General features: G+C 41.5%; 1 protein-coding gene across 1 annotated transcript in view; it reads right to left on the bottom strand.

Moving 5' to 3' along the window:
* LOC117673283 (uncharacterized) overlaps positions 1–23,982 on the bottom strand; it is a 60,158-nt gene that overhangs the window by 12,943 nt on the left and 23,233 nt on the right. The window contains exons 11-18 of the mRNA XM_087886597.1: positions 14,481–14,742; positions 9,748–10,091; positions 9,395–9,494; positions 8,762–8,897; positions 6,231–6,313; positions 4,336–4,360; positions 2,559–2,633; positions 1,481–1,566 (exon numbers count right to left, since the gene is read on the bottom strand). Coding sequence (XP_087742723.1) covers positions 1,481–1,566; positions 2,559–2,633; positions 4,336–4,360; positions 6,231–6,313; positions 8,762–8,897; positions 9,395–9,494; positions 9,748–10,091; positions 14,481–14,742 — 1,111 coding nt within the window. The remainder of the gene's footprint in view (positions 1–1,480; positions 1,567–2,558; positions 2,634–4,335; positions 4,361–6,230; positions 6,314–8,761; positions 8,898–9,394; positions 9,495–9,747; positions 10,092–14,480; positions 14,743–23,982) is intronic.

The raw sequence follows: 23,982 nt of genomic DNA, 5'->3' as shown, positions 1-23,982 counted from the left end.
AGAAGAAGAGTATCAGACTTTGGTTTGTAAGATCTTAATCATATTAGCATTATCAAAAGTGATTGTGGAGGGCATAGGGGATGCTTTTGAAGGACAGAAGGGACAGCCGCTTAGCAAGGGAACGACTGATCAGCATAGCCTGTGTCCATTCCAGAAAACTAATGTGAGAAAATCTCAAACAGGCCTCTCCCCAATTTGACCAAAGATAAGGGGAGGGAGGTTGGAGAAGCACATTCAGACTTGCAAGATTCTGTTACTATAGCTGTTCCAATGAAAAGAGTTTTAGATTTATATGGCATTGCTTTCCTGGTCTGAACTACCTTATAGAGTTGACAGCTATAGACTCATTTATCAATGGATTTCAGTTGTTTTGCAACAATGTCTGGAATCCTAACAAAATATTCTTTGATTGAGACAGTCTGGTTTATGCAAACGTCATTCCTCAATTGCTGGAAAATCAACTAGAATTTAACAGCAATCCTGCTAAGTCACACCAAAGGTCTTTCTTGTCCAGTATATCTTAATATTGGTGACTTTCAATTGTCTGCTCTTAATTGCAGGCTTTGCACTCCAATATTTGTCACAAACATTCATTGCCTTTAACAATGAATGCCTTCACTATTACAACCTGCAAACTGGACATTATTTTGTGTGTGTGAAGAACAAACCATCTCAGAGTCATCCAGATCAGTTCTCTTATGAATCTAGATTCCTTTGATTGCTTCTAGAAATGAGACCTGAGCTGAAAAACAGCTATAGCTACACTGGTATCAGATCCTCACAAATGAAGCAAACGAACAAAATTGCAACAAGGTGGGGACTGCAACAGATGGTCAACTTGACGAATACAGAAAAAGAAACTCCTGGGACATTATTTTTCCAAGAATATAAACTTTGCTGAATAAATCCACATTGGCACAGAAGAAGCGAAACCTGCTCTGGGCTTCCCCTGCAAATGCACACATAGTTCATTCCCCCTTTCCCGATGGGCCACCCACAGTCCATTATGTCCACCAATCACTTCTATTCACTTTGTTATGAGAACCACATGACCACGCTGTGCCATCTGCTCTGGGTGTCCTGGGGAGGGGGCAGCAATGTCTCATGGGAACCGATGATGCTTGGAGACCATTCCCCACACCCTTGCATTCCAATCCATCATCACCCTATTCACTGTCAAGGTATGATCAAAGAGGAATATAGGTGAACGTTTGAGTCAGTCTTGACACAGACAGTCGGTTGATGTTGCATTACAATTCTCATGGAGCCCGGGCTATTAGATTTGCTTGCTAGATCTAATGAGAATTGAAGTTCAATAGCATCTGAAGGGCTCCATGTCCACCATGTTGTAAAAGGACTTTTAAAAGTTAAGAATTGGCCAACATAAAATATACTAAACCGCTAGATTTGGGATAAATGTTACTCCAATACATATACTGATTGATTGGGATACTCGAGAAACAATTCAGAAGATACAAACCACTGCTTCAGGATTCGTATCATTCTCCCTGACAGTTCGTTGTAACCCCTGTCTCAAGGAATCAAACACAGGTTCTGCCTTGACATCTAAAAAAATTACAAAGAAATAAGTAGACTTAAAGATTTATCTTATCTCAATTTAATCATTTGAGAGTAAAATACTGCAGACAATAGAGGTAGTCCTTGAGTTGTGATCTGCCTTGCTGACTTTCTCATCGACTTTGCTTGTTGAAAGCTAGACCAGTCTTCCCTCCTTCCCCGTAAGGTCTGGGGCTCTGGAGATCCTCAATCGTCTGGCTTCTTTTGTACCAGTCCATGGAGCGATTCCATACTGGAATGCCCCTTTACTCCCCCCTCTCCTTTAGCTGGTAATTCTACCACATTAATAAGATATCAGAATTCTGCTACCTTTCATGACTTTCGGCAGTTCACAAAAATATGAAATAAAAATAAAATACTCAAAATACATTATATTTACATTTAAAAATAGATCACAAAACTATTAAAACAAATACTTTAAGTAAACAAAAAGGGTCAGAGTACTGAAGTATCTTTTGAGAAAGAGCACACAAGTAATTGGATGTCTTCTGGATAGCCTGGATCAAAGCCTCTCCCATCAGTTCCAATTAGCATCATCCAGAGTTATTATGTGATTTGTAGCCCAGAAGATTATCTCTTGTCGTAAAAGAATCAGATAGAGAAACCATAAAAATACTGCCCTAATGTTAGTCTGTAAGTGTAACATATAATAACTATGTTTTGATGAAGGTGCCAGGCAAGTGGACCAACCTCACATCTCACGCTAAGAAAAGGTTGTTTGAAACATTAAAAACCGGGCACCTCATCACTTCTTTCTACTCCCAGATTCCGTGACAAGAATCTTCAGGCTCTCTGTATTTCCACCCTTTCTCATTCCTTCTATGTCCAGATTGAGAAGGACACTGGATAGTTCTGTATTCTACTGTGGTGAAGTATGAAGTACTTCTAGTTTCATTCAATGCCAATCAGAAAACCTATTTATTTTAAAACTAGTGTTACGCAGAAAATAGGTCCTGGTCATATAAAACTTCTAAACAAACCTAGATTTGCAGCTAAAGAACAAACATTTCCAATATGCTCTTGTAAGCTCCCAAACTGTTCATCGTAAAGGTGTTCTAAGAAGAAAGGGAAAATTCATATATTACTTGACTTAGCAGCTGTACACACAGCTTTATATAAGATACTACTTGATTTTTTTAACCTAATGTTTTACATTGGCTGATTCAGCCAAAAGGCAGTATATTTGAATGGCAGAATCTGCAATTACCCTAATTAAATCAATTTCTAGCCAATGATTGCAAATATTTCTTTTTTATTCATTCATTCAATTTCTATCATCGCCACTCTCAATCAATGACTTTAATATAAATCTAACTTACAACTATTTGTTTAGTGAACAAGTTACAACAGCACTGAAAAAAGTGACTTATGACTATTTTTCACAGCTTTTGCAGCATCCCGATAATCAGGGGATCAAAATTTGAATGCTTGACAACTGGCATGTATTTAGGATGGTTACACTGTCCCAGGGTCATGTGATCAACATATAACATTCCCAGCTGGCTTCCAACAAGCAAAGTTGGGGGGGAGCCAGATTTGCTTAACAACGGCATGATTCACTTAAAAACTGCAGTGATTCTCTTAGCATCTTCTCGTCTGAACTATTGTAACGCTCTCTACATGAGGCTCCCCTTGGGGTGCACCCGCAGGCTCCAACAAGTGCAGAATGCGGCCGCGCGGGGGATTATGGGAGCGATGGGGCGCTCCCATGTGACTCCTCTCCTGCACGAGCTGCATTGGCTTCCGGTGGACTTCCGGGTGCGCTTCAAGGTGTTGGTGATCACCTTTAAAGTGCTCCATGGCTTAGGGCCGGGGTACTTACGGGACCGCCTTCTGCCACCAATTGCCTCCCACCGGCCAGTTCGCTCCCACAGAGAGAGCCTCCTCAGGGTGCCGTCGGCCAGACAATGTCGGCTGGCAACCCCCAGGGGGAGAGCCTTCTCTGTGGTGGCACCTACCCTCTGGAACAATCTACCCCCAGAGATACGAGTGATCCCAGACCTCCGGACTTTTCATCAGGCCCTTAAAACCTACTTTTTCCAGTTAGCCGGGCTGTCCTGATTTTATGGTTGGTTTTAAAATTTGATATTGATTTTAATTGAAATGTTTTAAATTATGGGCCAATTTTTATTTAATTATTTTAAATCTATTTTAACTTTTGTGTATGAATGTTTTATATTTGGCTGTTCACCGCCCTGAGTCCGGAAGGAGAAGGGCGGTATAGAAATCTGAAAAATAAATAAATAAATAAATAAATAAAGATTATAAAATGAGCCAAAACTCACTTAACAACCGCCTTGCTTAGCAACAGAAATTTTGGGCTCAACTGTGGTCGTAAGTCAACCTGTATTAACAACAGCTTATTGTTATTTCGCAAGTTAGATTCCTATTTTCTTTCAATGCCATATCCCAGCCTTTTAATTTCTCAGCTGGTATGAGAAAAGAAAGGAACCTTTGGATATATTTCCAGTCTGTCCAGGACTCCATGTAGAAAGCAGAACTGAAAGTATTTTGATTGCAACACCTCATTATTCAAACGACCATTAAGAACAAAAGACTTCTGGCAACTCTACCAGCATACTGGCAGAAGGAACTGCATTTCCTGTTCAATTGGCATAAGCCTTAGCGGAACTATGACTCTACATACAGGACATGTTACAATACTGAGGTGAACGGCAAGACAGTTTGCCTAAAACTTAAGTCTAACAGGCAAATTAGAAAATTCAGAACATTTCAGTACACTGCAAAACTACCTACCGTGATTCTTTGGCAGAACAGGATCCTGCATAGAAAAGAAAATAAGAAAAATTAAAATGAGGTATTTCTTGTCATATCTACTCTGAAGAATCCCATCTTTGAGTTTAGCTTATTCCCATGGAACTGCACAAGATGCCATCCTAAATCAACTTAACTGGGCTAAACATTTACTAGCAAATACTCTAGAAGTCTGATCAGGAAAAAGAATAGGATCGGGGATGTTAGGCCTTAAAACTTTCTGCAGAATTTTTTTTGTTCCATTTCAGTTCCATCTCTTTCATCATCTACTTCTATTTCCTCCTGGTGCGAATTTCAATCTATACGTATTAGTTGCAACATTTTAAAAGGAAAAAATGAGATAGAATATTAAAACTGTCTGAAATTGGTACCTTTTATTAAACAAAGTAATAGGCACCATCTACATTTTATGATATATAGATGTAACACAGATGTTAACAAAAGAGATCTGAGAGGACAGGTAGACAAGAGCAATAGAAGAAAGAAGGTATTTGTTCAGATCAGAATCACCAATCTGGATATAAAATTTATGTTCCAGCATGCAGCATGGCCCCTATCTAACAGATTTAAAAAACAAAAACCTCCTTTCCCCTTTGAATTGACTGTCAAGTAGCTTTTCACTTGCTCAAAATCAAGTCCAGACTAGTGCTAATTTTTATAAAGTTCTCTTCTCACCCCTATTTGTGGTACATGTCTTCCACAATCTTGGGTCCTCTACCAGAGGCCAGGCAGTTTGAGGATTCTGTACAGGCTCTTAGCTGTTGCTAGCACTGTACTCTTCTGGAAAAGAGAGTTCTGATGTCATTCCTGGCATCCGTTGAAGCCTCTCTCCCAGCTTAGGAGTCATATTTGCAAGTGCTTCTACAGCCCCTGGATGTTGACCTTGGCCTTTACTTTCCATAGCCTCCCTAGTTCCTCCTTCAGATCCTGATAATTCTTCAGCTTCTCATACTCCTTCTTCCTGATGTTGCCGTCACTTGGAACTGCTACATCTTTCACCACTGTTGTCTTTTGGTCTGTGTCTACTACCACGATGGAAAATGACCCTTCTTCTTGTTCATGTTTCCAACATAAATTTGAAGTACCTTTATACATTCTAGATAATATTTTTGATGTCATATGCCAGGTATTCATTATTTTTCAAGTAAATACAATCCTCTAGTACAGTTACTCTCATCATCTGGGGATTTTTAATGCTCCTTTTCCTCTTGGTGACACAAGACTGGAAGAAGCTGGCTGAACAGGTAGAGTTTTGGGAAATTTTATTTATTCAGCACTGTTAGCAAAGCAGATAAGCAAGGAGTTTAGAATGAAGAAATTAAATCAAAGATTGTCATTTAAAAAACCTAATAAAATAATCAGACAGGAAGTAATGGAGAAATTGAAACTATTAAGTCAAAAGCAGCATTAAAGAGCCCCTATAACTAATGATCCTGGACTGAACAGCTAAACCAGCCTGCCCATCTTTCAGAAATATTGTAAATTACTCTCTACTAGCCTTTCTCAACCGGGGTTCTGTGAGAGATTGCTAGGTGACCCATAAGAGATGTGGAAATTAAAAAAAAAAACATTTTTAAACTTTGTGCATCATGCAATGCTAGCATTTGAGAATTGGAATGTTTAGGGATCACAACATAGCTGCTGGCCTGCCCCTTTGCTGGGGTTTCTAAGAAAGACCATGGAGAAAAAAGATTGTTGAACTTTGTAGTCACACTGATGGAATCTTTATGTGCTACAACTCAGCTTACTGTTCACACTAACTACTGTGATATAATAATTCCCTGAGATCTGACCATTTTTTCAAGGGTCCCTCCATGGTGAAAATGTTGAGATAGGCTTCTTTACACAAATGGACAACAATATTTGCTAAGGCATACCTGGAATGAAATGTTTCCAAATGTTGGTTTGTTAAAGGCACAAACAGAAGAGGGATCAGTTTCTTTGATTCCTTGATGAGGCACTACAAAGCAACAGATAATAAAATGATCTGGAAAGAGCACAACTTTTTGTTTTCCAAATAAGTACTAAATATTTTTAAGAGTGCTGACTGATCAATTAAAAGATGAAGGAAGAGTCATATGACAATGAAAAAACAAAATAGAACCCATTAGTACACCTTGTTTTTAAAGTGATTGCACTCCATATTAACTTCTAGTCTCAACGCACCTTTTCTGTTATCTGGGGAAGTAACTGGTAGTCTTCAAACTGCTTCAGAAAATGGTATTTTTGCTAGAAAAAATCAGCTCAATAATGGAGATCATGACCTAGAATCTCCCCTTTTTGTGGGCAATTCTTTTAGCAATGCCATTTTCTTTCTTTTATTATTGTAATCATATAACTGAATCAGTAAGTAGAATATTCAGGTTGTTTAACATAACCTCAGGCAAGTGATTAAAAATAGGGTGTAGTTAGGTTATTATTATTCATGGCTCTTTTGTTTTTTCTAAATGCAACTCTGCATTAACAAAAGGCTCTGGAAAGATGACAGTAGTCTGAAGACTGCAATTAAAAAAAATACACAAAGTCTTTGACTTACAACCTGCTCCAAAATTTTGGGCATAAGTCACAATGGTCATAACTGCATGCAATTTTACTTTTAGCTTTGCTGCAGTGGTTGTTATGTGAATCCATTACAGGTATTCCTCGAATTACAACAGTTCATTTAGTGACCCTTCAAAGTTACAACGGCACTGAAAAAAATGACTTGACCATTTTTCACACTTATGACCATTGCAGCATCCCCATGATCATGTGATCAAAATATAAACACTTGGCAATTGACTCATATTTCTGACAGAGTCCTGGGGTCATGTGATCACCCTTTGTTATCCTCTGACAAGCAAAGTCAATGGGGAAACCAGATTCACTTAGCAACTGGGTTACTAACTTAACAATGGCAATGATTCACTTAACAACTACAGCAAAAAAAGGTCGTAAAATGGTGCAAAACTCACTTAGCAAATCTATCAATTTAGCAAATGACCACAAGTTACTGCAAGTGGCCATAAATGCAGGGTGGTTGCCAAGGGCCCAAACTACTATCTCTTACCCATGGGGGGGGGGGGGGGCTGTCAGAATTTCAAATCTTGATCACCCTTTTTACGAGTCCATTAAGGAGTACTTTTGGCATTTTCCTCTATTTTATCTAACATAATTTCACCCAACATCATTCACACCTGAAGTGAGATTGGCCCCATCTGTGTCTGCCAATCTTTCGGAAGTCCCTTAAGACATGGCTGTGTCAACGGGCTTGGGGATGATGGTGAGATGCCTCTATTGTACTTAATGTCAAGAGGGTCTCTCCTAGTCTTTTTATTAATATTTTGTTTAATGATTTTACTATTTTTTAATAATAGTTTCTATTATGGTATAATTTTAAAGTTTGTTTTTTACAGTCTGTGGGGTTTTTGTATGCCACCCAGAGTCTTGCATGTGAGATGGGTTGCTCTATCAATGTGATGAATGAATAAATGAACTTCTTCACAAAATAACACAAATGTTACATGTTTTATCCAAACAATCCTCAAGATGCTTTTAGGAAGACTAATTGGGCAAATTCAGCATTGATCAACTTAGGAGATGCTTAAATTCATCAGGCTACAAGGGGAAAGACAGCAAAAGCCAAATATGTCAGGCCACAAGAGCAGCCAGGTGGGGACAGGATGCTGCATGAAAGAAGAAAAAGAGAAGTGAGGTTCCTTTCTTGCCATCACCTTTCCCTCCATCTCTTCTCTTGGCAATGATTCTCCATGCAGGCAGATGCAGCTCTTAAGCATTTTGGCTAAAGAAACACCTCTACCACCCTCTCTCCCCTAAAGATTTTTTACCTCACATAAGGCTATTTTTGTTATCAGTTAGAAAATATTAATGAGAACTTTAATTATAGATCAACGTTTTTCTTCCATATGCTTGGAAGTAGTCCAAAGCCAGTTAGGAAACCCATAGTCAATAGGGGTTGCAGGTTAGCTGGTATATTTGAAATTGCGGGTAAACCACAAGATGGTCCCAAGTCACATACTAAATATATTTTTTGTGTTAAATATATTCTTGCCTATTTATTACAAGATACAGAACATAGGGAGGGAATGGAGTGAAGCTCAAGCACTTTTCCTGCCTCACCTCCCTTTACTTTTTCTGTTCCTGTCCTTTTTCTCCTGAAATATGAAAAGTGAGTCTACAGAAGAAAGACATCTCTAGCAGATACAGGGTTTAAGGAAGAAAAAAGAAGGCAGTGAAATAGGTTATGTTCCACATTTGCCACCTGCTCCCCTTCAAAGAATAACAAGGGCATACTTAATAAACCCGTTTGCTTGGCAATACTTGGCACAGAATTAATCTAGTACCATGTGACTTGCACAGAAGAATGACCACAAATATTTGATAAACAATATTTTTCAAAATTAGACACCTTTTGCTTGTTTGTACATCTCTATTTTCTTCAGGAGATGAGGTGCTGTTTTCCCACAGATATATTCAAGAATACTCAGGTTAGATTCCATTAGAAGGTCTTTCTTCTCCAGAGAAGTCAGCAACTCCAAAGCTGACTGGGAAAGAAAAATCAATGCAGTAGTTACAACTTAAATGTGTTTTCCATGCTGCACTGAGTAACCAAGTCTTTCCACATCTTCAATCAAGTTCTGTAGGCAACATAAGAACAACTTCCAAATATTTCTTCAACAAATAGAAAATCTCCTAAACTGCATAGGCCTAAATCAATCTCTAGGATTGGGCAAACATAGCTTTTCTGGACATGTAAAGTGCACTTCTGAAAATCTCTACCTTCCACATTTTTCTCAAAACATGTGTATCTTCAGGGGAAAGGCTATGTTAAGGCCCATTTCATGACCAGGACTAAGGATAGTCCTTGCTCTTGACAACACATCTATAGCACTCTTTCCTTAGGGAAGTGGACTTGATGTTAATCTCATTTAAATGTTTAGGACTTTTAAAAAATAATTCCTGCTTTATTTAGATTTTTGGCAGGCATTTTTAAATATGTTTGATGTTTCTTGCTTCTTTATTACTCTTTGGTTTTACTCACCATAATGGGTTGCTTCTTTGGGAGATAGTTCTTCAGAAGAAAAGCAGCATTCTTGACATTATCCATTGTCAGGTCTTGTGTTATTTCATACAGCAACTGCCTGGGTGACAAGTCTAAACATGTAAGCTAATTCTTTTTATATAAGATTATAAGATATTCATCCTTAGCACCTTGCCTACCATCTCAATTTAAGCTTCTGAAATTTTGGGTAATGAACTTTGATGGCAAATATTTAGATATAGAGAGTCAAAATAAACAAATGATTAAAGTGCTTGGTACCCATTCAGAAGAGAAAATAATGCCTCAATCAGTGTATTTTAAATGGAAGTTATATTCTTGTTTGGAAAACTCACCGATAACGAGATACCTTTCTTCTCTTAAGCAGTTCTTCTTGAACAATCTCTTTAGTATAACCAAGTTTCGGGAGCAGAAAGTTATTCCCAATAATGTAGAGAAGCTCTGCTATGAGAAAAGTATCATCCTTATTAATTAAGTCCTCATTGATGAGGAACAGGAAAATATCCTGGGCTGATTTCACTGTTTCCAGCTTCTTTAATGTGATGAAATCAGAACAGAGAAATTTCATATCTTCTACATCGTCCTTCCCTAAGTTTTCATCGATTGATAGTAGCTGCTGGTGAAATACCACATTGTCGTTGTCAGCCATGAGGAAAAATTTTCTTAGGAGGTAAAATCTCTAAAACAGAAAGAAAAAAAAATGCTAAGCATTTAGAAGTAAGGTAGTGGAAAAAGAAAAAAAAACTCCCTGGAAGATAAACACTCACAAATTCTCTCCCAACCAACCAAAAGCAAACACTTTTGTGCAAAACAATTACTGGTAAGAGCAGCAGTTATAGGAAATAATATATATATAAACTAAAGTTAAATAATTCAGCAAATGATCGCTCTGGGTCGGAGGGAACAGATAAGCCACGTTACTGCTTTTGTAATGTGGCACTATTACTAAAAGCTAGAACATTTTTTTCCGTTTTGCCATGCACTCATATACACACTAAAGAAGTCAAATATATCAACTGTTCCATGATCAGACCTTTCCTTCTATTTCACTGAAACATGGTTTGGCATCTATTTGGTTAAAATATTGTTTTCAAAGGTAATCAACACACAATACATAAAATCCTATGACATAATCCAACCATTTGTCAAAAGAGCTAAACGTTGAGCAGTTCTGTGGCTTCAAGTTCCAGCAGGATAGGAACACCAATCCATATGAAGGCAAGAAATCAGATAAAAGTGAAAAATCACAGCTGTGGGGGCTGGAAATCCACCACTAACCAATAGAATTGCTTCAATATAGTTGTTCAATCATCAGTCTAAATCTAGTAAGCAAGTAATTTCATTATTACTTTAGTAATTTCAGTAGGTTCAAGGTACAACTATAGGTACTCTCTCTAGTCCCGTGATGGCAAACCTGTGGCACGTGTAGCCATATCAGTGGGCACGCCAACTCAGCTCTGGCGCGCATGCACCGGCCAGCTCATTTTTGGGCCTTTTGGGCCCACCAGAAGTAGGCACGTGTAGCCATATCAGTGGGCACGCCAGCTCAGCTCTGGCGTGCAGTGCGCCGGCCAGCTCATTTTTGGGCCTTTTGGGCTCACCAGAAGTAGGGAAACAGGCTGTTTCCTGCCTCCAGAGGACCTGAGGGGTGGGGGTGAGGAAGGCTCATTTTTCTGTCTTACCTGGCTCCAGATCCTCTCTATGCATCTGGGAAAGGCAAAAACAGCCTTTCCCACTCCCTCGGAGGCAGTGGTGAGATTCTGCCGGTTCTAGGCGGTTCTGCCGAACCGTTTGTTAAATTGCTGGCATGCCCGCCCCTCGCCCTGCCCACCACTATTTATTGGCCTCGCTCAGAGTGTTGCACAGCTTGCCTGCAGTGATTCTTTGGCTCCTCGACCATGTGGCCCAGCCTGCTTTCCTAACTTTGCTCGTGGCGGCCTCCCACTCTGTTCCCGAACATCCATCTCGGACTGCCCCCAACTGCTCCAGCAGCAGAACAGGCAAGTACAGTCAAATGCTGCCCTCGGGGAAGTGGGGCTGGGAAAGGTGGTCGACCTGCGCCCGTATGGCTGCTGGCTGTGGCCTACCCACATCTGAGCACCTCGCTAGTGGCTGGTGGCCCCGGGGCTAGCGAGGTGCTTGGATGGGGTGCTCAGCAGCTGTGAGCCGCTGGCTACCCCATCCAAGAGCCTCGCTAGCCACGCGGCCGCCAGCCACTAGTGAGGTGCTCAGGTGGGGGTAAGCTGCGGTCAGTGGTCACGTGGCCAGCGAGGCCCTTGGATTGGGTGGCCAGTGAGGCGCTTGGATCGGGTGGCCGGCGAGGCGCTTGGATCGAGTAGCCAGCAGCTGGTGGTTGCTGGCTACCCCATCCAAGCGTCTCAGCCTGCTGCCAACCCAGCAGGACTGTCTTGCGGCCGCCTCCCACCCGCGCGGCGCAAGCCTACCTTACCCCAGTCGCTGGGGGAGACACACAACTTTTTTCCACCCCAGAACACTGGCTGCCCAGGCTGAAGCCAATGCTCCGCATCGTAATGGGCTCCAGGAGGAGGAGGGGTGCTGTCTGCCCCATTGCAAAGCTCAGTAAGAGCAACCAGAGCTGGCTGCAGGTGCAGCCAGGCGGGCACACGTGCAGTGGGGCACAGGCTTAAGGTGCTGCCTCCAGGCCGAGGGGTGACCCGATGGTGCAGTAGGTGCGTTGCCGCCGCCACCCAGGCGGGAAATAGAAAGAGATGAAGGAGAAAAAGAGGGGGTGGAGAGAAAGAGATGGAGAGAAAGAGAGATGAAGGAGAGAAAGAGGGGGGAGAAAGAGAGGTGGAGATAAAGAGAGATGAAGGAGAGAAAGGGGGGAGAAAGAGAGATGGAGAGAAAGAGGGGGAGAAAGAGATGAAGGAGAGAAAGAGAGATGAAGGAGAAAGAAAGGGGGGAGAAAGAAAGAGATGAGAGAGATAAAAGAGACACACAGAGATACCTATTTAAAAGAAAATACTGGGAGCCACAAAACCTGGGTGGGAGTAAGTGATATGGAATTGGCAATGCCCACCCAGGTTTAAGGTTGTATTTAAGTATTTACATGTGTTTTAAGTTTGAGTGTTTAAAGTTGCAGACCCCTGACCTACCCTATCTGATTGCTTCACCCTGCAGCCAGCCTTGTAGCCCTGCGCCCGCCTCCCACCTGGGCAGCCAGCCTACCTACCCCGGTTGCAGGGGTGAAATGCTCCCGGTTCGGACCGGACCGGCCGATCCAGTAGCAATGGAGGTGGGTAGTTCGGAGAACCGGTAGCAAAAATCCCTGCCCCCCCCATGCCCAGCTGAGCCGCACAATCATCAGAGGTTTTTTTTTAACTTTTAAAAGCATTTTTTCTACCTCTTTGGCCGAAAAAAAGCTTTTAAAAGTAAAAAAAAAAAGCCTTTGATGATCGTGCAGCTCAGCTGGGATCGTCAAAGGCTTTTAAAAGAAAAAAACCCTTTTTTTCTTTTAAATGCCTCTGACGATCCAAGCTGAGTTGCCTGATCGCCAGAGGCTTTTGAAAGCATTTTTTTACAACCTCTTCGCAGAAGACGTTGTAGAAAAAATGGTTTTAAAAGTAAAAAAAAATTGGCCACGCCCACCCAGTCACATTACACCCCAAGCCAGACCCACAGAACCGGTAGTAACAAATTTTAGATTTCACCACTGCCCGGTTGTATCACCTTGCCCTGCAGCCAGCCCGAACACCCGCCTCGGACTGCCTCTGACTGCTTCAGCAGGTCATTTTTATTTAATTAATTTAATTAAGTGCTGCAATGGGCATAAATGATGACTGGTCAAAAGTGCGAGGACCTGTCAGAAATCACTTTTTTCAGCCCTCTGGGTAGTCCCTATGTGCATATGGACTATCAGAGGGCTGAAAAGGTTATTTTTGACCGGTCCTCGCACTTTTGACCAGTCCTTGCACTTACAACTGTCCTCACATTTTACATTTTGCGCCCTATCTTGTCACTGTGGTGAAGAGTAGTAGTTGTGAAATGAGTGACACGGTTGTTAAGAATGCTGCAACAGGTATAAATGTGAGGATGGTCATAAGTGCAAGGACCTATCAGAAATAACTATTTTCAGCCCTCTGGGTATCCCTATGCATAGCCATGCCGACCCGATCACATGACCAGCTAGCCACACCCATCCAGTCACATGACCAGCTAGCCACACACCCCCAACTAAACCATGCCTACAGAACCGGTTGTTAAAAAAATTGAACCCCACCACTGCTCGGAGGCCGTTCGGAGGCCTGAGAGGGCCCGTTTCCCAACTCCCGGTGGGACAGGAAGTGAAGTTTTTTGCTGTCCCCAGCCTCCAGAGACTCTTAAGAGAGGCACATCATACTTTAATCAAAATTCTAAATGGCATTGATTCAAACGCGGGGATAACAGGCCATTTTCTGGAACACTGTAAATTACAAGCCAAGTATCATCTGAGATTAGGTAGTCGTTCAGGAGGAAGCAAAGGATTTTATACATTGTACTTCCAACACTCTGTCCTACCTTATCACAAAAACAGGGCCTGGAGAATTCTTAAGTGAGAGAAATTCATCATTTTCTATACAAAAATACGAAATTTGTAATTTACAGTTGAAGTTAGATCACATGGCAACCGTGGCCATCAACGTCCCTTATCCATTTCCTTTGGGGCTTTCCAGATTTCCTGACCATCTACTTTTTTAAAAACAGTATTCATTTTCCTAACGCACAAGTCCCTCTGAGCAATGAGATCAACGTAGCTGTCAGGATAATAAAAATACACCGAATCTCCTTGAATTTGTCCATTTGATGGGCCGGCCCCCTAAAACCACAGAAGGAAACTTCTCTCCGCCCGAGGCTGCACCTTCATTTGGGGGAAAAGCTTTTTTTCAGCTTGGATCAATGAAAACGGTGGCCTTGTTCATTAATTGTAATGGCAGCCCAGGAAGGATCCTTCCCGTAACAAGGCCAATAACTTTAGTCTCTCTCTCCTCCACAGACCCCCCCCCCACCGCTTTATCACAACAGCCACTCCCTTTCCCTCGTCCCGAAACGCCACTGCCGTTTTACGAACTTGAGCCTTTTCTGCAGGCCGAACAAAACTTTTCAAAAGTTCGTGCAGCAACTTTGCCACTTGTTCGGCTTTCACCTGGCCGGAGTTGGGAGGTGGGGGGGGGGCAGTCAAGACTGAAAAAGGAAGGACGCCAACAGCGAGATCCAAAAAAACGGAGCCCCCTCCCTCCTCTCTCGGTTTACTAAGAGCCCCCCAAACTCGCTTGCTACCTCGATTCCGGCTCCGGGAAAAAATCGCTGAAGTTGAGATGTAGGGAAGGCAGCTGTGGCGAAACGATAGTTTAAACTATCGTTTAAACTATCCAAGCACCAAAACTAACTTCCAAGTCCTTTTCCCGAATTCATTCATTAGAAGCAGCCGGGATTACTAAAGCGCGCAGGGAACGCTCTGGTACCGACGGATATTGTGAGATCCAGCAATCGGAGAATCCTGTCTGAGCAAGATAGAGCCAGTTTCGCTTACCAAAAAAAAAAAAAAAAAAAAAAAAAAATTGCTCACAAAATTCTGATACTCAGTTCGGTGTTTTGAATTTCCGGTTTACAGGATTTACGCATATCGCTCCTCCCCTCGCAGCGACCTGGCAGCAAATGAGCTGTTTGTGTTGGTGGCGCCATGCTTCGTCGGGTATAAACTGTCCGTCCCCCCCACCCCCACGCCAAATGCTTTACCCAGACCTGGTCCGCGGGTTTAAAATAGTTTAAGCGAGGCCAGACATCGTTCCCTGCCCCTTTCCTCTTCCACAGGAGATACCGTTTTAAAGGGTGCAACTATAAAGGGGGAAGCCGCCTCGACGGCATTTTTCTCGTCTTCCAGAGAGTTGCGTCACATACATTTCATGGGGAAAGGAGTCCACTGGCAGTCTTTATAAGGGGTGGGACGAATGGAAAAAGAGGTATTGGGCTGACTGAAGTGAGGGAGGGACCCTCACTGGCCGAGATCTGCGTGCTGCTGGTGGGGAAAAGTGGCGTGGATCCTCTCCTTGCCTGCAAACTGGGAAATATTTGTGTGTGTGGGGGGGGGAATAGGCGGAAATCGACGCCTATCATTGCGGGCGCCCTATACCAGTGGTGGGTTGCTACCTATTAGCAGGGTCGCAGAACCAGTATTAATTGCTGGCTGGCCACGTCCCCGAACCGGTCTCCCCCCCCCCGTCACTTTTCCTCCTTACCAAGCTGCCTTCCCACTGGTGCCTGCCCTGCGCCCCAATTGAGCTGCCGCCTCCTGCCTATAGGTAAGTCGCGCTACCCCCCTCCCAGCATGCTGTGTCACCCCCACCAGGCTCACGACCTTACCTTCCCGGCCCCTTACAGGAGTTTCCCCACATGACCATGAAGCTACTCCTGCCATCACATGACGCCCACAAAATAAGCCACGCCCACAGAACCGATAGTAACAAATTGTACATTTCACCATTGCTCCTCGTAGAGTCCAGCTAGGACTTAAAGGCTAGACTGTGGACTGCCCTCTACAAGCAGTCAGCCAGGCAGCTAAAGCTTGCCAACGGTGTCATCCATTTTGCTGCACAACTTTTAGATGTGCCTTTTTGGTTTTTTTAGAGATGACCCCCCCCTCCCGTTTTAGTTCAAGGGAGAACTTCAGCTTAGTGTCAGGGTAAGGTTTTTATCTTCATTTAAGTTATTTATGAAGATGCATACTTCCCACCATGTAGATGTAGTTCCATTGACTACATATTGTGGTTAGCCAGTTACGAATCCATCTGGTGGTGATGCTGTCATCTTCCTGATTTACCAAGTAGTATGTCCTGGTATCAGATGCCTTACTTAAGTCCAAGTAAATTATGTCCGCCGCATTTTATTGGTCCATTGATTTAGTCAGTTGAAAAATGCAAAAAGAAGCCAACTTCTGGTTATAATTTTGCTTGCTTCCAGGTGTTTGCAGATTTGTTGTAGGTATCTTTTGCAGAATTTTCCCAGATATTGATGTCAGGCTGATTGGTCTGTAGTTTCCTGAATCCATTTTTTCCCTTTTTTGATGATGGGAAGCATGTCACTCTTTTCCAGTCCAGTCCTCTGGTAGTTGTCTGGTGCTCTAGGATCTTTGGAAGATATAATAAAGTGGTTCTGAGATCACATCTGTTGGCTGCTTCAAAATCTTGGGATGTAATCCATCTAAACCTGGTGATTTTCACTCATCTAGGGTAGATAGGTGTTTTCTTATCATTTTCTTGCCCATTTTGATTTGTATTCCTAATCTGTCTTTTACAGTACTGTTTTTGATAGGCTGGACTGTTTTTTTCAATTCGAAACTCAAGTTCCTATTGTAATTATTTCTGATCACAGTTCAGAATAGACTGTCCTAACTTTGCAAATCCTAACTTTGTTAAGGACAAGAAACCATCATTTATGATTACAATAGTTATTTTCTCCTTTCACAATCTCATGGTCAGAACATTGTACTGGAGGCTGAATTGCTGTAGCCTCAAGGTCCATTTGAGGGGGTCAAGGCTCAAGGACCCCCAGATTTGTAACAATCGTTCAGCTTTTCTCTCAATAAAGAGGTATGAATGACTACTTAGGAGTATTCCCATTGCTGGTTTGGGACATTTCTGTGCTATGTTTGTGCTTATATTTCTACTATTGCTATTGAAGTCCTAGGGAAGTTGTTGCTTAAGTTCTCAAAAAGTTGATTCCGATTAAAGGGAAAATTGGGGTGGTGGTAGTGGTATTTTGTCAAGGTCTGAGCCTGTTAAACAGGCAATTTCATAAGGCTATTGCCTTATTTGTCTGCACAGCTCCCCTACCTTACTACATTTTCTATAGGCTGTGTGATTAATTTTATCAGATGTCTGCAGAAAGTCCTTTAAAATTTCAATTTTGTTGCCACTCCCTTTACAACACTATCCTTCAGTTGAACCAAAGTCTCTTTTAGTTCCACCATTTGGCTCTTTTGCAGGTGGTAATAAGCTTGCAAAACATGGTAGTCATTTTTGAGTTGTTCCAAGTCTGTTTTTAAAGAGCAATTCTCTTGACTGTAATTGCCTTGTAATTGCCTGAAGATCTTATCCATTTGGGTCAGCCCAACTCCCAATAGTACTGCTAACACTCCAGGTAAATCTTTCTGTTTCTTTCCTCCTCTTAATTTGTACGGTTTCCCAAATTCTATCTTAACATTTCTCCCTGAATATACTGATTTCATTTTCTCCTGCAAGTCATCAATAGGCAATCCCAACTTCTCAAGCAGTTTCTCTATCACTTCACAAAATACCAAACCCATTTCCCCTCCTCAGAATTCTCCAGTAGAGCTGTAGCCTGGGCAGTGATAAAGTATCTTTTTGTCAGGCATCCCAGATTTCCACAAAAGCATAATTGATCACTCAGATAGTAAATTTAAACTGTTTAATCTGTGTATCTCATCCTGACACCAGTAAAAATATTGCATGCATTCCCAGGTTTGGTTTATGGTCACTCACACACTCACAGCCATAGTCAACAGCTGGGAAATGATTAGAGGCACATTCAAACCACTTTCAACTGAACATTGAGGCACAACAGATTCTTTGGCATACATGGAAGACCAGTGAATTTAAAGTATAGCACAACTTTACTGGTTACAATCAGTGGTGGGATTCTGCCGGTTCTAGGGGGTTCGGCCGAACCATTTGTTAAATTGCTGCTCGCCCCGCCCCTTGCCCCGCCCCTCCGCACCACTATTTATTGCCAATAAATAGTGGTGGGCGAGGGGCGAGCCAGCAATTTAACAAACGGTTCGGTGTTTTTTTGTAATTTTATTGGCCCGGAGCTTCAGCATAGGCTAATTAGCCCTTGATTAGATCGGCTCCCGACTCTCAGCTGATTTGCTCTCAGCTGTTTTGCTCAGGGCTCTGCTTTTTGCTGGAGCAGATTTTTTCCCCCCAGCTATGCTGAAAAACGAAACTGAAAGTAAAGCAGGCTGTTGGCTTTGCTGTTGCTGCAACATTGGAAAATTAGGCAGGCAGATTTCTTTTCTTTTTCCTCACCAAAAAAGGTAGGTGCAAACAATGGGAAATTTAGGGAAAAAGAGGAGAGTTCAAGATTTTAAAACACAAAAGAAAAAAAGCTCTATTTAGGGAATTGTAATAATTGAGATACTATTAATTGTATATTGTGTTGAAAGCAGAAATGGTTAAGTTGTGGTTTGGAAGAATATATGGGGGAAATTATTTGGTTTATTATTATTGGTAAATATAATTAATTGATTTGTAAGAAATTGGATTGCATGGAAATAATTGGAATATTCATGTTCATATTGATTAATATACAAAAAAGGTAGTTATATAACTAATTGATTTATATTAAAATGTTGAATTTATATTAAACAACTAATATTACATAATTAACCAATGTGAGGATGGATATAAAAATAGATGACAATGGGAAGGGGTATAATATAGAATAGAAGGGAAAAATTGAATTTGATTAGGATTAGAGATGAGGATGAAGGGTAATATTGGTTTTTTACAAAAATAGATGAGGAATAAATATGGCAAAAAGGAAATATAGAAATTGTAAATTTAATTGAAATGACTAAACACTGTTTAAATTTGTGAACCGGCCAAATACTCTGTTCAAAGAAAATACATTGTATGTTTGTATGTGTGTTTCTAATTATTGTTATTTATTCATATTTGTTCTATTTTATTTTTTAAAGTTTAACAATTCATTCTTTATCTTAATATCTTTATATTTGTTTGGGGTTGGCTTTCTTCCCTTTCATCTTTTTTATTGTACAGCAATCTTTCTCCTCAAACCTACCACCTCTCTCTTTTCTTTCCTTCTTACTTTCTCTTCCTCCCCCTCTTCTTCTCCTCCCTACTTCCTCTTCCTTTCTTTCTCCTCTCTTCCTCCCTCTCTTACCTTCACTCCTACACTAATTTCCCTTCCCTTCCTTCATCCCTCTCTATTGCTGTATCCTTTTATGCATATGGACTACTCAGAGGGCTGAAAAAGTTATTTCTGACTGGTCCTCGCACTTTTGACCAGTCCTCGAACTTATGACTGTCCTCACATTTTACGTTTTTGCCCTATCTTGTCACCATAATGAAGAGAAGCAGTTGTGAAATGAGTGACACGGTTGTTAAGAATGCTACAATGGGCATAAATGATGACCAGTCATAAGTGCGAAGACCGGTCAAAAGTGCGAGGACCTGTCAGAAATCACTTTTTTCAGCCCTCTGGGTAGTCCTTTTGTGCATATGGACTACTCAGAGGGCTGAAAAAGTTATTTCTGACTGGTCCTCGTACTTTTGACCAGTCCTCGAACTTACGACTGTCCTCACATTTTACATTTTCGCCCTATCTTGTCACCATGATGAAGAGAAGCAGTTGTGAAATGAGTGACACGGTTGTTAAGAATGCCGCAACGGGCATAAATGTGAGGATGGTCATAAGTGCGAGGACCGGTCAGAAATGACTTTTTTCAGCCCTCTGTAGTCCCTATGCAGATAGCCACGCCCACCGGTCACATGACCAGCTAGACATGCCCACCCAGTCACATGACCAGCTAGACATGCCCACCCAGTCACATGACCACCAAGCCACACCCCCAACTAAGCCACGCCCACAGAACCAGTTGTTAAAAAAATTGAATCCCACCACTGGTTACAATGCACATTTGCTATTCCCCACCATCACCACCACAACATTCATACATACTTACCCACACCCTTCACCAGCTAGAGCAGTGATGGCTAACCTTTATGCCGTTGTGTGCCAAAAGCAGAGGGAGTGCGGGGGTTGTGTGCATGTGTGCCCATACCCATAATGTATCCCACCCCCATGCATGTGTGCGTGCCCCCCCAAACCCCCCATTTTTGGCATGCACGGTGGGCCCGGTAAGTCTGTTTTTTGCCCTCCCCAGGCTCCAGAGGCTTTCTTGGAGCCTGGGGAGGGAGAAAACAGCCTTCCCCACCCCCCTCCCCACCCCCCAGGAGGTCCTCCAGAGGCCAGAAACGGCCCACTTGCTGACTTTTGGGCCCGGAAGGCCCAAAAATCAGATGTGCGCGCCGGAGCTGAGCTAGGCAACACTCGCATGTCTACTGATATGGCTCCGTGTGCCACGCGTACCATAGGTTTGCCATCACGGAGCTAGAGTGCTTTAAGTCTGCATCTAAAGACTACAAAGAGCGGACAGGCTTTGGGACCCTTTTATCCTCCAAAGTTTTTGCTTCCCCCCCAAGTTTTTATATTATTTATACGTATTAATGCGTGAATAGTATGATACTTGGGTATCATACATTTTAATACAAATAGACAATATTACTACTCATAGTTATTGCATCTCATGTTGTTTAAACATACCTAATACTACCGCCCTTCAATTTCTAAACCTCCCTTATTATTACATATATCTTGTTATATTAATCCATATATACTATTATTCCCCTGCTTTGTTATTCATATTTCCCTTACTTAGCTCTTCAGATCTATTTATATTAGTTTCCTCCTTCATTCTTTCATTGTTCAGTGTTTCACCGGTAGCAGAAATTTTGAGTAGTTTGGAGAACTGGCAAATACTACCTCTGGCTGGATCGAGAGTGGGGAGGGAATGGGGATTTTGCAGTATCCTTCCCCTGGAGTGGGGTGGGAATGGAGATTTTGCAGTACCCTTCCCCTGGAGTGGGGTAGGAATGAAGATTTTGCAGTATCCTTCCCTTGCCATGCTCACCAAGCCACACCACAAAACTGGTAGTAAAAAAATTTGGATTTCACCACTGCTTTTTTCTATCCATCATCTCTTGCCTGCATCAGTATTTTAAGATCTTTTTTTTTTGACTTGCCTCCCATATTCTTTTCTTAAGTCTTTTACTCCATCTACTTCTAGATCTGCATTCTGACTGTGCAATCTAACTTTTTCTCCCCTCTCTACCCTTTCCCACTGTCTAGTTTTAAAGTTATCTGTTGTAACCATTATCTCCTTTCCCCAGATACCTTCCTGTTTCTCCCAGTCTCTTTTTAGAACTTTTAAAATATTTTCCTCCTGTTTGAATTCCTTAGTCATTATTCATTTTGATGATATCTTTTCCTTGTTGTCTTCTTTTCTCTGGTTTCTCGGTTCTGCTTTCCCCTCCATTCCTCCTGGTGGATCCTTTCTTTCCTGATTGTCCTGGTCTTTGCTCATTGTCCCTTGTATAATATTTTCCAGTTTTTGGTCTATGCCATCAAATAATTTTACCATCGCCTTATGTTGTTCCTGTATAAAGTCCTTAATGCTTTGAAACATCAGCTCCATTTTGTTTAAAATTCCACTCACTTCCACCTTGCATTGCATCTTATTTTGTTTAATAGGTCCCACTTTTAGCTGGTAGTCCAGGAATCCTTCATTCAAAACTGAGTTTACACAAATCACAATTTTTAATATCTCATAAATAATCAATCAAATCCATTTAAATAAACCAGGGGGTTGTCCAAGCCTCCTCAAATCACTTTAATACGTTCAATCATATAGCGTAACATTCAGGGGTCTTTTACTTAAAGTTCTTATTTAAATATTCATATCTCCAGTGGTCTTAGAGTAGATGAATGTAATCCAGTATTTTCAATCCTTCAAATGGTTATTCTCAGGCTTGCATATTCCCTCTCATCAGCAGATGGCGCTCTCTACTTCATGATGTGATATTGGCAAGTCTGATTTTAATTATTTTAAATTATAATTCCAATAAAAAAATATTAATTTTTAAAGTTCATAGTTCCAGCATTTTAAAATGCCTTCTCAATACCACGTCTTCTTTGAGAGTCCAATTTTCTATATATATATTTTAAAAATTTTCCCCTCTCTCTTAGATTCTCCTCCTTCCGATTTAATAATTTTTCAAAGTGCTTGTTCACTGCTTTAACAATAGTTCTAAATATATATTCCCCCTAGATTTCCTTGAGGTCAAATTTTAACAGAAAATATTCTCTCACCCAGTTCACACACTATTCCCCAAAGTCTGCACCTATACAGTGCTTAGATGTTTGTCGGCTGTCCCAGCTTCGTGACAGCCATCTTAGATTGCTTCTTCTCCTCGCCGTGGCATAGAGGGAAAAAAGCCCCGAGGCTCAGCAGGAGAGTTGCGATCTCTCTTGTGACGTCTCAGGGCGCCTCTCCTTAGCTTCGCCACTCCTACAAGGCAACTTTGGCTCCTTTCGGAGCCCACAAATAGGGAGAAGCCAGCACAGGAACTGAGAGTCCCGTTTCCCCCATTTCTTGTGACTGATGCTGCTATGATGTCAGCCAGAAGTCCTTCAAAAGTCTTTGCTTTTTGAGTCACAAGACTGGCAACTTCTATTGCCTTGTTAACAGTCATCTGGTGGCTGTTGATTGGACTTGGTGGAGGGAAGGGTTCCATATGCTCAGACCCAATCCCTTCTGTCTGGTTTGGGTGACAGCTTGGGTCTTTCTTATCTAGTGGTCCTCAAGTTTCAACAGTGAACTTTCATTAGTGACCCTTTAGAGTTACAGTGGCAGTGAAAAAAGTGACCTATGACCGTTTTTCACACTTACAACTATTGCAGCATCCCATGGTCAGATGATCAGAATTCAGACGTTTGGCAACTGGCTCATATTTATGACTGTTGCAATGTCCCAGGATCACTTGATCATCTCTTGCACCCTCATGACAAATTAAGTCAATGGGGAAGCCAGATTAATTTAACAACTGTGTTGCTAAATTAATAGCCACAGTGATTCATTTAACAACTGTGGCAAGAATTGTCATAAAATGAGGCAAAATTCACTTAACTCGCTTAGCAACAGAAATTTTGGGCTTAAATGCGGTCGTAAATTGAGGGCTACCTGTACCTCCCTGAAGGAGACAGACAAGATTCCTGGCTTTTGTCCACCCTGCTTATGTACCTGCTGCTTCTTTAGCTATAGCTGGTTCAGCTTAAACTCACAGTAAATTTTCCAGCAACAACTAAATCACTCTCTCTCGCTCTATCCTCTCTGCATCCACCAAATTATTGCCTAATTCTAGTACTTTAAAACAGAGGTACCTACAGTGATATTGAAGGTAGGGAAATCTTTCTGAAACAACACTGGAAATGAGTCTTAATAGAAAAGCATGGTACAAGGCTTAAAAGTAATCTACTGAAATAATAAAATCAGCAATCAAGCAATTAACAAAATAACTAGATTTAGATTTAAAAAGGGAAAAATTTCCCCAGGATACATATATACGTGTATAAGATTGTGGTACAATCCCAGTTTACAAAGGGGATGGAATAAACAGACTAGCGAGCTTGGAATCCTTCCAGTGGAGGAAGTAAGAGAGTCCAGACTCTCTTTAAGATCTTTGAAGGCTTTATCTGAAGAGTTCTCAAGAGAATGCAGTTAGTCTGTTGAGATGCTTGTAAGTAGGTAAGCAACAACAACCAGAAAAACCCACCCTAGTGATCATTTCAGTGTCATTCTAGTTCTTTGTGCCTGACAAAGATCGAAATATTTCTGACCAGCTTCCACAGAAAGGAAAAATATAAACCAACACCAAACCATCCAAAGTAATTGTAACAATTTTTAAAATACA

This window comes from Pantherophis guttatus, chromosome 1 (genome assembly GCF_059756535.1).
Source record: "Pantherophis guttatus breed Tessera chromosome 1, ASM5975653v1, whole genome shotgun sequence".
NCBI classification, from domain to species: domain Eukaryota; kingdom Metazoa; phylum Chordata; class Lepidosauria; order Squamata; family Colubridae; genus Pantherophis; species Pantherophis guttatus.
The sequence above is the reverse complement of the archived record's forward strand: the minus strand, read 5'-3'. Positions and strand labels throughout refer to the sequence as shown.